The sequence below is a fragment of the Centroberyx gerrardi genome, chromosome 12, assembly GCF_048128805.1.
Source record: "Centroberyx gerrardi isolate f3 chromosome 12, fCenGer3.hap1.cur.20231027, whole genome shotgun sequence".
Taxonomy (NCBI): Eukaryota; Metazoa; Chordata; class Actinopteri; order Beryciformes; family Berycidae; genus Centroberyx; species Centroberyx gerrardi.
In genome coordinates this window covers 30,093,985-30,109,085 of record NC_136008.1, presented here as the reverse complement: position 1 = coordinate 30,109,085, position 15,101 = coordinate 30,093,985, and the positions used below count along the sequence as shown (strand labels likewise).

The following is a 15,101-nucleotide window of genomic DNA, read 5'->3' as shown; positions in this document are numbered from 1 at the left end:
TGTAAAGTGAGTCCAGGTAGGTTTAACCTCCACTACATCCTTACATATTACTCCCTTACTATTTCAATTTCAGTGATAATGTTACAGTCACCAATCACAAAAAGTTGTTACCCCCTTAAAAATATTAGATGGAAGCTGACGTATCCAAAACTATATCCCACCACCTTCCTGATTCATTTTCATCATAATTATCATCTTTTCACAGTGAGCTAGTTTTGAAGAAACGTGGTCAGAAAAGTGGTCAAAAAGTGCCTGATGCATGGTTGTGCTTTGTGAATATCACGCATTATACAATGATATATAGATTTTTGAAAATGTTAGCACCTTTAACACTAGGAACTGGCAGCTGCTGAATTTTAGAACTGAAACATCTCATCTCAAAATGTCTCCATGGGTTTTCCCAGACCAACTTTCCATACAAACCAATGCTGTTACATGTAAGGAAATAGGAGTTATCATTAGATTTAGCATCTTCAACTGACGGCTTGTTGGCCTTTTCTTAAACCCCCCTAAATCCACTGGCCCTTCTAGTGTTAAAGTGGGTGGGTGGGGGGGGGGGTGGGGGGGGGTGGGGGGGTGGAGGGGTAAGGGGAGGGAGGGGGTGTTGGGGGCGGGGGCTCGGTCGGTGTCTCTGGGGAAACCTTGTCACCTGTCAGCAAGAGCCATTCAACATCGCATATAATCCTGTAACCCGAGACTCGGAGTCCTCGATCATGATCTCTCTTTTCCTTTTCACTCTCTCTCTCTGACTCTCTCTCTCTCTCTCTCTCTCTCTCCGTCTGCACCCGCCCATCACTCTTTCTGTCTTTGAAATCAAGCCAGTCCTGTTGCAGTGGGGGCTCCGTCAGGGTCCGGGGGCCCGGGCCACTTTTATATCCTGGCAGGAAGATTACCCCCAACCCCACCCCCCGCCCCCCAAGCTTCACTTAGCGTCAGCCGCTAGCCTGGCGGCGACAGGAATAGAAATCCCGCGGCGGATGCTAGGGGATCCTGCGGAGCCACAGCGGGTCCGCCGTGTCATTCTGGAAATCTCCACCGGCTGCTGCGCTGACAGGGATGAAAGTGATAGTCAGCCAGCTGCTGCCGGTGTACCTGAGCGGGTTGCACTCGATACGGCTCGAACAAAAAGAACGGGACTCAAAATGGGCATGGCAAGGCGTGGCGCTCTTCATACCTGAGTCCACGTTTGATCTTGTAGTTTTTATCATGATTGCGGAGAGCAAAGGTCAAGCGAAACTTGACAGAAATGCATTTATTCATTCATTCATTCATTCATTCATTTATTATCTAAGAATCACATCAGGGAAGCATTCAGGACTAATGTTCCCTCTCAGCTGATAGTTTGGTGACCTATGTCTAATAATTTATCACACTGACCAAATAATATCTGCTCAGTCATCAGCTATTGCTCCATTTTGCCCATAGAAGTTTAAGGCATATATGCAAGTTTGGAAGTTTTGGTGGTAAATGATGTTAGATGCAGGGACTTTGCTATAGCTTAGGGTTCAGACGTTAAGACTGTGAAAATGTGTATGATTGTTTTGATCAGAGGTTTCACTGCCCCCTCCTCACCTACAGTATAGATCATTTTTTCCTGTACCAAGTCATATCTAACAACAGATCTACTTGGGGGTTACTTGACATAAAAAAGATTGGGAAACCATTGATCCAGTGCACCGATGCCCTGACAAAAGGTTAAAATATATTCAATATATCGCAATACAAAACTGTGACAATAGGTATCGTGGGGCAGAAAAATGAATCGCGATATTAGCTCCATTTTATTCTGCTGTAGTAATCACAAATGAGACGGCTTAAACATCACAATTTCACAAGCTCTCCATCCAAATTATATTATTTGCAGTTTGTAATGACATTTTTAAATTGTTGGTTACATTCTAGCGAGCCAATGCCATTGCTGGAAAGATTTGTGTCGCAGAAATGAATGTAATTCTGTATTCATTACATTGTACAGCCCATATCAAGTATCAAATCGTATCGTAAGAGAAGCATATCATCCCATCCCTACATTACAGTGTACTATTCAATATATAGTGCAAATGGAAGTTATAAGGGGTTTGGCTTGCGGACGATGAATGTAAAGCACTCAGGCTTCTTTGTTAACCAGTGAGACACAAGGCCCCAGAATGACTCCTTCCTGATTCTCAACTCTTCTGTGTTGAGAAATGAAAAAGAGCACGAGGGAAGAATAATAAATAATTTCATCTTTTTCACCCGCGTATCTGATTTCAAAGGGTGAGGTGAGAGGAAGGATATGGCACTGCGGCCCCCCGGGAAGGACCATCCCGCTCTGATGATGTGGGAACACAACATTTCGGGACCGAGGGGTGGGAAGGACAGCTAATTAGATCAGAAGCCACCCAACCTCTCCTCTACTGGAGAATACTGGATTTCACATGATATCACAAATCCTTCTGAATATGGAGCCGCTGTTCAGCCACATCAACTAGTGACTCCAGCATCATAAATCCTCTTCAGACTCTTCCAACTGTGCTTCCAACAATTCACGATCCCATCACTGAAACGTTCACTTCAGAATTAGTTTTGCTTCAATTTGCAACAATTTGTTTCAATTGATTTTCTACACTAGATGTTGTATCAGTTTCACTTGCTTTTCGTCTTAACGTCTCTCTTTCATACCGCTCTAAATTCCTGCTCTCCAGTCATTCTCCATGACAGATCCGTCCAAACAAAAAGCGGAGATCCGTTCCAGAGGGCGTCCCCCGTCCAAAATCAACCCGAGTGGAGCCTGTGCCGTGCAAAAACGACGTGACGACCGGCTCCCTTCGCCCCCTTTTTTATTTTCCAAAAATACCGTTGGAAGTTGGCAGGAGTGCGCGTGTGACCGCTCACAGCTCAGAAAACACCGCTTCCCCCTCTTTTTTTCCTGTGTAATGGAAACCTGTCTGAAGTTGGGCCCGGCTACAGAAGCGCTGTGTTATGGTTAAATCAGAGGCCCGGGGAGAGCAGGTGCTTCCCCAACGCCCTGGGGAGACACGTTTGCCCCCGAGCGCTGGTCCAGGATCAGCTTTCCCTACCCCGCAGCTGACCTCAACCGCTATGAGCTAATGAGCAAAACTTTCCCTGGACCGGCGCTTCGAGGCAAAAATCGACCCCCGAGCTTTCCTGCGCCGCCGGCAGGTCGGTTTACACAGAGGCAGCAGAGTTGCGGGGAGGGAGATATCGGTAGGGAACGGGGGGGGCGCTGGGGTTACTGAGAACGCAACGTTTTCAAAGCAGGAGAGGGACTATTCACGGCTCACTAAAACAAGGCCATAAACACAATAATTTATTCCTCAACCATGCTTTCGGGACAGATACGGCAATTTCATAGGACCAATTTGGTAAAGTGAAACTGCACTGTATCATTGCGCTGTCCCCGTTGACCTTTGTGCTGACATGTATGCTTCTAATTTTCTCAGTAAGAGAGAGAGAATGGAGAATACATCCATCCACATCAAAGTCAAGCCTGAAAATAAAACAGTATTGCCAGAAAATTCCTTGGCCTCCTGTGAGCATTCCTGTAAATCCAAAACTTCTGCTTCGCCGCTGTAGGTAGAAGGAATTACAGATTATATGCGGAATGAAGCCACAGTGAGGGATATTAAAAAAGTAAAGCAATGAACAGCTGACTGCATAGTTCCATATGAGCATGTGCTGAAGGCGGTGGTATTGTTCCCCCATTATCTAGCGTGTTAGAGGTTCAGCGTGTTTACTTAGGTTTTCTCTCCATAAAAAAATTTACAGTCGGCCGCACTTTCATGTTGCTTGAGTTATGTGGCGCTCTCTGGCAAGGCTGCAGGAGGGGGGCTTTGATGTGAAGCCATAAAAGCTGGAAGAGAGCGGCCAAGGCTGCATACTGTATTGTGGATTGAGGCGGGATACGAGGGTCAACGGAGTCAGCGGCGATACACTGTACCGCGGGGTGAAGACAGGTATCGGTGATCCCACATAAACTAAAGGGGGGGGGGGGGACAAGACGGCGAAAAAGTTGTTGCGGTCAGAAATGCTCTAATTCCCCGGTCGAGGTTTTCCGACATGATAAAACCAGAAGCGGGAATTTAACAGAAGCGAGGATTGTCCACCATGCCTCTCCACATCTCCCATTTTTCTTTCGGCTTGAAAAGATGTTGAGGGAGAAGTCTGTGTCTGGCGAAAAGCTCTAAGGGGGTTTTGGTCCCACAGTGAAGACAAATCAGCATTTTCTTGCCCTGAGAAATCTGTGTGTACATGTGTAAATACAGTATGTGTGTGCAGTATTTATGTGCAGCGGTATGTTTGGTTCAGACTTGGTGTAAGGTGTTGAAAGAATCATTGGTTGATTTATGTTTTCAACAGCTACTGTCTGTGGGTCTGCTGTTTACTGCTTACAACAACTGGCCCTTGAGATCCTTAGCGCTTGCCAGACCAACTGCAGCACTAACTTCCCCAGACCCCTCCCCAACTCTAAATCAGAACTCTCCAAAAACCGCATACACTCCCACTCTCTCGCTCTCTCTGTGATATTTCGTTTTCTTTGGACTTTTAAGCAGCATAACTGTGATTTGTAATCACAAAATCTTCCATTTAGCCCAGTGTATGAGCTCATTTCAGTTTGTATTGGGATGGAGCTGAGTTGTGGATTAACATAGGGTCTTTTTCCATTCCACTGTTTACAGCAAGTGAACCAGCCTTACTTGATCTGATAATTTCATGATGAAGCCGGCAGGAACATGCAAATATGCTATCTCACCTATAGTTTATCTTATGGAAGCAGGACAGTGCCATTACAGCATCAAGATTTCAAGAGAGGATAGAGCTCAGCACAGATAGCTCAAGTATATCTGGGTTGGTTGATGAGATAAACATGCCTGTGCACACAGGATAAAGTGTATGAGATGTGTGAGATACTTGCAACCTTGACAATACAAGCAGCATGATTCAATATCGCAACAAAACCAGGCGCATCAATAAATGATGCAAGTGGTGTGTAATATAGACTCAAGCAGTAGGTTTCCAATTAAGCTGCTGTACCAGCGGAACGTAACAAAGCGTAACTTAATGTAACAAACCATAACAAACCGTAACAAAGTCTGATGATGTACAGTAACATAACACAACGTAATGCAACGCAACATGATGCAACGCAACATAATGCAATGTAACACAACATAATGCAATGCAACATAACACAACGTGACGCAGTGTAACACAACGTAATGTTACAGAATACAGAGCAACATAACATTACGCAATGTATCGTAACGCAACATAATGACAATGTAACGTAATGACAATGTAGCGTATCGTGTAGCGTATCATTCTGTTGCAATACGTATCGCAACGGAACGTATCGCAACGGAACGTATTCCAACATAACGTTTCGCAACATAACGCATCGCAATATAACCTAGCACAATGTAACCTGGCACAGTGTAACCTGGCACAGTGTAACCTAGCGCATAACATATCGCAAAGTAGCGTATTGCAACGTAACTTAACGCAACGTATCGCAACGTAACTTAACGCAACGTATCGCAATGTAACTTAACGCAACGTATCGCAATGTAACTTAACGCAACATATCGTAATGTAATGCAACATAACAACATCACTCTTAAAAAGGATGTGTCATTTTTAACACATCTGCGTGTCTTCTTTGGGACAACACAAACTTGTGTTACTTTTCAACACAAGATATGTTAATAACAACACGTTGTGTTAAAATACATTGTTGTTAACATATGTCCTGTGTGTGTGTGTTGTCCCAAAGAAGACACACAGATGTGTTAAAAATGACTCTCTTTTGTAAGAGTGTATATATGATGACATGCCATAAAGTAACATGACATAACATGACATAACATGACCAAACATAACTTATACATAACATAACATAAGACAACATAACATGACCAAACATAACATAACATGACTAAACATAACATAACATAACATAACTTATACATAACACAACATAACATAACATGACCAAACATAACATAACGTATACATAACCAAACATAACAGCACATAACTTATACACAACATAACATAACATAACATAACATGACATAATAAAACATCATAATATCAGCAAGTTCATATTCAAACAACTCTACATGACTGTAAATGGTACCTAAATTTGCAGGAGTTGGTGAAAGCCTTATGAAGCAACAGTCCTCCCTCCCTTCACTGCATCATCACTGGGGGTTCAGGGCAGGGACACTGTTTGTGTGGTCCTCTGAGTGCAAGGCTAGAGAAAATGACCAGAATCCAAGTTAAAGAGGGTTAGGTTTATACAAGATAAGACCTTAAAATGTGTTTAAACTGATATGCAGATCTAGACATTCCATTAGATCACCGCACATGACACAGTGCTGGAACACAGCTCCACACCAGGCTTCATCGGTCCTAAAATAACACCACCAGTGAGGTACATTGTGCCTAACTAAATGCACAATGGCACAAAAACAATGTTATGTTCCATTTTTGCCAATCCAGTCATTCATTTTAGTTCTTTGTTGCCAAATTATGTCAGTTTTATCTGTGTAATATGAACAGCTAATGACAGACACCTGTAAATCTGCCAACAAAGACACTATCTTCATTTATCTGTCCTATTGTTCTCAATATATTCTTGTGTGGCAGTTACACTAGAGTTGGACTGATATATTAGTTTGCAAATATATCCTAGCCTCATATTAAAAATCAGATCTGGTCTAGTCAGTGTCGTCCACCTCTAATATGATGGATGTGATGCAGTTTGATTGATTACATATTTATTATAATTATAATTATAATTATAATTATTATTATTATTATTATTATTATTTATATAGTAGAATTGATCAATACTACACTGGTTGTCTATGGGAAGACCTTAACCTAAGATGATACTAATGAGATGTTTTGATCAGATTCTATTAATATGTTTTATGATGAATAGCCAATGTTTTATGATGACAATGAAGATGATGATGAAGATTATTATTATTATTAATAATTTTTTATTTATTTATTTTATTTAGGTTTATTTATTTATTTTTCACCATGAAACATGTAAAGATATTGAACAGCAGCACAAAATATTGGCTATCGGCATCATAAATATAACAACAGTGGTATCAGCCTTCAAAAACCCATAATGTTTTAATGTTTTTCTTAATGTTCCCTAATCTTCACTAACTGTATTTATTTTATCCTTATCTATATCCTTCTCTCTGTTGCTGCTACGACCCAGTTTTCTGATCATTAAAGTTTCATCTCCTCTAAAAGTTTTACTTATCTGATCTAAATTAACAAATAAACCCAAAAAATAGAGATGACCGTAATCACATTTTTAAAAAATAGGTTATGCTCATTGGAAACCACTTGCTGCGCTCGCGACCTCAATTCACTGATCTTTACAGCATAGAGAAGACATTACCCTCCATAAACCCTTAGAAATGCAACCTATCCTAGCTGTAGTGAGCTATGCTGTGCCTTTAGCCAATCACATTGATCCCGGTGCAATCCCAAACTCTCACGTGATTTTCTCCGACTGTCATGGCTGCCGTGCGGAAGCTTCAGAGATGCGCTGTTTCTCCAACGGGGCAACATTCCGCATCGGTTATCTTCCTGCACGGCTCAGGTGCTAAATATTCTACTGTTTTATTGATTATGGTCATATTTCAAAAGGCAGAGATCCTGCAGTTGGTCTGTTGTGGGTTTTCTCCTGCGTTGTTAGTGTGGGCAAACCACAACTGGCAGTGGAAACACACGGACCAACACACACGAAGAGCAGCTGTTTTGAAGCACTTTGCTTATTGCTGTCATAAAACGGTGGTAACACGCCGTTGTATCAAATCATAAATTACAAAAATATTCAATAACTTTTGTTTTTGAACAATAATAGATGAATAATAATAGCAGTTGTTTGTTGTACTTACACCAAAAAACACCTTACACCTTGAAAAATACCTAAACAAATATTTGGTTAGTGCTAATAGTTATCGTACATGGTCACAGATGTGAATTGATATATTAGATTGCATCGTTGATATTTAAATTAGCTGTGATGTGTTCAAAGGTGGGTGTTGATTGGCTGTTTTGCAATGGCTTTGAATGAGACTCAGCCAATCAGAGCTGGTGACCGGGATTATCTGTGGTATAATGATTTTTAATACTTTAGATATCTAATATAGATCTATAGGTTTTAGCTGCTGAGGCATACTACATATTACAGAACATATTACAGAAGCTAGTAAACATTTTATTATGGACACAAACAGCTCAATGGGCTAAATAAAACACAAATCATCATGCCTTCTTAATTAACTCTGTTACATGTAATGAATGTAGTAATAACTGAATAGCAGTAGGTAGTAGTCTAATTCTGATTTTGTTTCATTTCAAACATGTAGGTGACACTGGACAGGGACTGAGAGCCTGGGTTCGAGATGTTATGGTACCAGATCTGGCATTCAGCCACATCAGAGTTATTTACCCCACAGCTCCAGCCAGGTAGGTCACATCCTGTCACCTGTTTCATCTCATATCCTAAGTGCTTTCAGAAATAAGCAAAGAAGCACAATTCTAAACAGTGTTGGGTTCGTTACTCAAAAAGTAATAAATAACTGTTTTGTTACACACATCAAAATGATGATTACATCCTCGCTTGCTTTCTAAAATCAGGATAAGTCAGTTTCCTCTCCTGTGAATGTTCAGGAAACCAAACTGTTGATGTCCAGTGTTCTTGTCAGATTTTTACTGGATAAAATCAAAATAGTGGAAATACTTAAATTTTTCTACCATTTCTCATCTAACCTGAGAGGATGATGACTCATTATGAGGAAAAGAAATTGGGGGAAACATAGTTTTTGGATAATAAATTCAACTTCAATCTGGTATTTAGAGGGGCTGATAACAACTGTTTTGTTTTGTTTTTTGTTGCGAATATCAATAATGAAACTGAAATACACATTTGTTACATTCCTTGTTATTGGGAAACGTACTAATATTAATGTATCACCCAACAGTGATTCTTTATCAATTAACTCAAAAGGTTTGCCTGTAATAATGTCATATTACAACTCGCTGACCTTTGACCCCTGCCTTCATGCTCTCAGGCCGTACACACCCATGCGAGGGGCACTGTCCACCGTCTGGTTTGACCGTCACAAGATCTCACGGGACTGTCCAGAGCACCTGGAGTCCATAGACGCCATGTGCAGCATCTTAGGGTCCGTCATTCAGGATGAGCTGAACGTCGGAGTGCCCAAACACAGGATGATCATTGGTACCGTTCTGGTTTTGTTTCTGCATGTGCTACTGTCTAGAGTTGGACTGATCTGGGTTTTTGAAGGCTGATACTTTGATTTAAGTTGTAGATAGCTGATATTTTATACGATATTCAGTATCTAAATTGGACCATTTTCACAAAGAAAAAAAAATCCCCAAAATAACAAGGATCCAGGCCCAGATTAACTAAAGGATTGTGCAGGGGAGAGCGTGTTATATCACCAAAATGACCAAATCAGAAAGCCATGCTATACACTAGCCGTGCACAATGAGTAGAAAGCTGCCTAATAGTGCTGGTCAAAAAATAAAGCCTCTTTGCACCTGTCATGGTCATGCATATGTAAATTGTATGCAAATCACCAACTCCCCAAAATGATTGAAATGCCTGTCCTTTTGAGTTGTAAAGACTTTGTGTTTAAAGAGTTTGGCCATTCAGAATGGCTGCTATCATTATTGCAAGACACTGCATAGTCACCAGCAAGTCAAGACAAGCAATCCTACCATCTCAAATCAGAGACTGCTCCAATTATAAAGGGGCTTTAGGGTGCAAGGGTGCCAGCCTTGGATTAGTCTTACAGCTGAAGCTGTTTGTGCTTGCAGTTAATGATGAAGAGACTATTTGCTTGTGCAGTGCTCTTATTCGGGGCTTGTTTGCACCACAACTTGATTTGCATAAATGTCTTAGTGAAGACGAAAACTTTGTGCTGCTATTTCATGCACCTGAGGTGCAAAAAAATGTGTAGATTGCCTGTGCAAAGCAGTCTGGATTTTCCTACAGAATTTTGTTTTTGCTGGAAAAACTTTCGAAACAGCATTTTAGAGCATGGGTCACGAAAACTCTCCATTGAAATCCAGGATGATGATGATAATAGTAAAATTGGACCAACTGAAACATTTTCACCCTTTTTCGCCCGGCATATTTGCTAGTTGGCATTCAGGTTCAACAAGAGTGAGTTAAATGGTAAATACCCCAGAATAGGAGGTGCAGCCCGAAAAAGTTGCATCTTTTCCAAGTGGAATCTGCAGGCACTTCATCTTAGCCAATACAATTTTAGCATGAGCTGACTACTAAACTAAAACATTCAACATGGCAACTAGGTCAACTAGGGATGGTAGGAAGTTAGCTAGCTAGCTAAAAACTAGCATGCAAACAAACAGCAATAACGTTAGCAATGTAAACAAATGTCTTTGTATGTTACCTGTGGTCATGCAGTAACAGCAATATCTATGACTATGTATCTTTGTGTCCATAATTTTTTTTTTTATCATTGTAAAGAAATAGATTTAGCATGTAGCATACGCTGCTATGGTGACTATAGCCTACCACCCGGTTGGACCACTTTGCGAATATCTGCAGCTCCATGAGATCACCTTCGGAATCATTTCAGGTTAAAGGAAAAATCCACTTTAACATTGTTAAAAAAGCGACTATTGGCAATGTACCTTGCATTTCTGGATCCATTTTGTTGTTTGGTGGTTTATTTTTCTTATTCCTGTGGATAACTGGCCAAACATAGACAACGTGATGTTATGTTGAGATATTTCCACTGCAGCTACAATGGAGTTTGATAGAGGAAAACTTCTCAGCGATCTATAACATCAATGGTAAACATCAGGTTTTGGTGTCAGTCCCTAAGAAACGTTCAACAGTCATAAAGGGAGAAATCCATCGTAGAAAAGGAGGAGATGCCAATTTCTCCACCTACAGCAGCCTCAATAGACCAGAATGCAATGCAGCCACAAGACATGTTGTGTTTTGAGTAAGGGACAACATAACATAACATAACATAACATAACATAACACCTTGAATGTGTTGGTCAACAGGGATTGATGATATCTGTAATACTATCCAAGGGTGGATTTTTCCTTTAAAGCTTCCCATAGACAACCAGTGTAGTATTTATCAATTCTGCAATATATGTGTAATTCAACAAACTGCATCATATCCATTATATCAGAGGTGGGAGACACCAGCTGGCCCATATCCCATTTTTAATAAAAGGCCAATATCGGCCTCATATATCGGTGTAACCCTAGCACTGTCTGCATCTAATAGTCTGGCTTATTGTGTAGGCCAGCTAGTAAGCCATATGTCAGCTTTTTCTCTGCCTTCCACTCCCTCAGTGTCTCTATTTTCTTACTCCCTTTCTCTCTCACTTGATCCATTTTTTCTTCTCTACTTAAGCTTTTTTCGTCCTTATTCTCATCCTCCCTTTCACACACACACACACACACACACAGTCACACACACCTCAGTCCATCTTAGCCTCGGTGTTCTTAACTCCCTCTGTCACGATATAAAATGAAGAATGCAACTCATCAGGTTACCGTGTCCTTTCATATGCTGCCAGTTGAGAACAAAAAAGGTATTGGGGGGGGGGGGGGGGGGGGATTCTCAGGTCCCGAAAAAGCTTTTTGCCTCAAATATTGCGCTTATCAAATTCTCATATAAATAACAATGAAATGAAACCACTCGGATCAAGTACTATAAACATTATGGCTCGAACCAAGGTAAGAGTTCCCACAGGAAACGTGGGAGGCCATCATGCGTTTTAACGTCGATGTAAGAGAGCGAGCGATGGCCGCACATGAAAGGGGAAACCGCCCGAGAGCAGTGGGAAAAGGGTTAACCTACGAGCCCCGAAATGTAGAACTATACAGAAATAGTTGAGGAGGGGGGTATGCGGGGTGGGGGTGGTGGTGGGGGGGGGGCGAGAGGCTTGTGTGAAAGGCTCAGTGTCGAGGGCCAGAAAAGCCCCTAAACTCGGCTCCAGAGAAAGTGATTCAAAAAACACATGCTCCTGGGAGACTGCTGAAATATTATCTTACTAAATCATAACATTTTGTCATTAACTATAAATACTCATTGGAGTCACTCGGCGCGCTGGAGAAACGCAGCGCTCGTCTGTACCCAGAGTCCACTTCCCCGGGCTGACGGACTGACAAGCGCCAGAACTTTCCATGGAAAAGGTTTTTTTTTTTCAAGAGGCCGGCCGCGGGCTCGCGTGTTGATGTTTTTCACTCCGCAGAGGCACCGGTCCACGGGAAACTCTCTCTCTCTCTCTCTCAAGAGGAGGAGGAATCTCATGCGTACGTCGTCGAGCCGCAGACCCGCTAATGTGAACGCGTAACACTGTAAATTCACATCGCGTCCCATCTGTTTTCTTCATAGGTGCATATACCTCAGTCTTGTTTACAATTTCTCACTTAGTTCATATCACAAATATTTCATTTTTGTGGGTATATTTTCACATTGTACGTATTTCCATTCATGTTTTGTTTGTCCCGTTATGCTCTGCTCCTATTTTGCACGCCCTCACAATGCAGCAGCTGATATTTTTTTAATTCATACTATTCATTTCCACTTAATACGTTCCTAACACCTTGGAATTGTCAGTTGCATTGTGTTTAATCCTGCTCATTTGCTTTATTCCTATTTATATTCTATTTTTCTTCACTGTTTCCTTTTACTGCTTGCCTCTGCAACAACCCAGTTTCATCATTTAAGTTTCAACCTCTTTTCTCTTTTGCATGAATAGGTTCAAACATAAGTGTGCACACAAAGACACACACACACTGGCAACTTTACTAAACAGCACAGCTTAAGTTCAAATATATGAAAGCGTGCGTTCAATACAAAATTGCAGGGAAAGAGGGAAAACGGAGGAGAATCCCATGGATGTCAGATTCATTTTTGATTCGTCGGGCAAGGCATGTGAATTCCACCTTTCCTCCATCCCTTCATCCCCCTCTTTTTTCATTCCCTCCCTCCCTCCTTCAACCCTCCTGACAGGATGATGGGTACTTGCACACTTTCCCAGATGTACACAGTGTGCCCAGATGTACCCAGATGTGTGAGATTAAGGACAGACTCATGAACGGGTGCATATTCCAAGGCAGCCAAAAAAAAAAAGCTGATGATGTGGAACTAAGGAGTCCTATTCATCTTAATGTTTTTTTCAAGTCAAGGCAAGAGAGTATTTTCCACCTCTGAGAGCCTGAACTGCCATGAGTAAGCTTCTGTTACTCATATTGAGATGAATGTGTTTATGATGTTACTTTTTTTTATTTCTGCTTGGTGTAACATAGAAGCTAATGACTTTCCCCATCATTTCCATGAAACAAAAGTTGACGCTACCAATAATCTTTTCTTTTTTTTTTGTCTATAATCGAAGGGGGTTTCTCAATGGGTGGAGCCATGGCCCTCCACCTTGCATGTCGATACCATCCCGACATAGCCGGAGTTTTTGCTCTGTCCAGCTTCCTCAACAAGGACTCTGTCGCTTTTCAGGTATACATACTCTATGGGCAATATATCATGTCATTTTGTGAAATCCATGCAAATTGATTGTAATTTGTGAATCCGTTGAAAGACGGAATTTAAAGGTGCTACGTGTAGCATTTTGTGTTTCTCAAAATTCACAAAATCACGTTCCCCATAAGCCCCATTGCATCCTGTTGCAGAGAGGATGATGTTACTTGTCCACCCTCACTACAGTTTGTTTTGAAGAGTAAGAAGAAAGATAAGAGCTGATAATAGCCCTTGATAACAGCCAATATGCATTCAGAAGAAGTAAGCTAACTTGAAGGTGAAACTGAAATGATGCTGTGGATTTACTTACTAAAGTAAAAACAGTTCCTGTTTCGTGCCGTAAAGCAATCTCCCTTTTTTAAGACCACAGTCAAGGCTTTACTCTTTGGCTTTACTGGAGAGGATAAACATGCTGGAAGTGATTTTTTCCATCAGCCTTTCACCCCTTCCATCACTTACCATGGCCAGAAACTCTGAAAGCTTTAGCCCTGTGTGCTGGAAGAACAGCGCCCTCTTCCTGTTTTGTGCCATAAAGCAATCCAGCAGATTTCCTGCCAAATCTCACTTGGTGGCTCACAGTGTAAAATGCAGTGTAGAGGCTGCCAATCTTCTTGTTGATGATTGTTTGTTTACACTAATATCTCAAAGTTAATGTGGTAATGATTTATTGATGTTAAAATTGACGTTACACACAGCACCTTTAATGCTAGGAGCATGGATGGAAACTCTCAGATTAAACAGTGACGTGGAGGCTTTTTGGTAATACCGCTCTCACTATTGTGTCTGTCCAAGGCGGTGGAGGAGAGGGTAAGAGCAGGAAATTCCCTTCCCGACTTGTTCCAGTGCCACGGGACCAGCGATGACCTGGTGCTCCACCAATGGGGAGAAGACACGGCAACGCTGCTGAGGAAGGCTGGCATGGGCACCACCTTCCACTCCTTCCCTGGGCTTTACCACCAGCTTTCTCAGCCCGAGATGGAGCTGCTGCGAACCTGGATCCTGACCAAGCTTCCCCTCGCCACCACCTCCTGACAGACTCTACCTCCTTTGACTCTGATTTTGACAATAAATGTCTTTTTTTTCGTGCAAATCACTCTACATGTACATTTCTTAATTAGCGATGACATGACCGGAGTTTGTGTTAAAGCGTTTAATACTTTTAGTTTCATACTTGATCCCACACAGACAGTCTCTCGCCTGTAAATACTCTGTGCACTGACCTCCATTCCTGCCCACAGTCTGTTGACCTTTCTACTCTGTTCGTCATCGTGAAGAAAAGCCGATAGATGTATGTATGTCTGGGTCACATTCTTCTGTCACATCGCCTTCTCGGAGGTTGTGGTTTTGTCCGCGCAGAAGCATTGAAAATGTCAAGCAGGATGGAAGCAAACTTGTAGAAAAGTTCAAGAGTTCACGCATGATATAATTCTAATTGTACTCATTCGGAACTCTTTATCAGTTTGTCCCTCGAAGACACGGCACATGGCAAGAGTGTATCCCAAACTG

At 41.7% G+C, this 15,101-nt stretch overlaps 1 protein-coding gene across 1 annotated transcript; it reads left to right on the top strand.

The window, feature by feature from the left end:
* The first annotated feature begins 7,539 nt into the window (after positions 1–7,539).
* On the top strand, positions 7,540–14,679 carry lyplal1 (lysophospholipase like 1). The gene is made up of 5 exons (XM_071905403.2): positions 7,540–7,633; positions 8,406–8,505; positions 9,111–9,280; positions 13,459–13,574; positions 14,388–14,679. The coding sequence occupies exons 1-5, from the start codon at positions 7,549–7,551 to the stop codon at positions 14,625–14,627; spliced, it is 711 nt and encodes a 236-aa protein (XP_071761504.1). The 5' UTR covers positions 7,540–7,548; the 3' UTR covers positions 14,628–14,679.
* The last annotated feature ends 422 nt before the right edge of the window (positions 14,680–15,101 follow it).

Excerpts from the sequence above, each read along its gene's own strand:
- lyplal1 (XM_071905403.2), top strand. The coding sequence starts at position 7,549 with ATGGCTGCCGTGCGGAAGCTTCAGAGATGCGCTGTTTCTCCAACGGGG. Across the intron at positions 9,281-13,458 it reads CAAACACAGGATGATCATTG|GGGGTTTCTCAATGGGTGGA; the intron begins GTACCGTTCTGG and ends CTATAATCGAAG. Across the intron at positions 13,575-14,387 it reads AGGACTCTGTCGCTTTTCAG|GCGGTGGAGGAGAGGGTAAG; the intron begins GTATACATACTC and ends TGTCTGTCCAAG.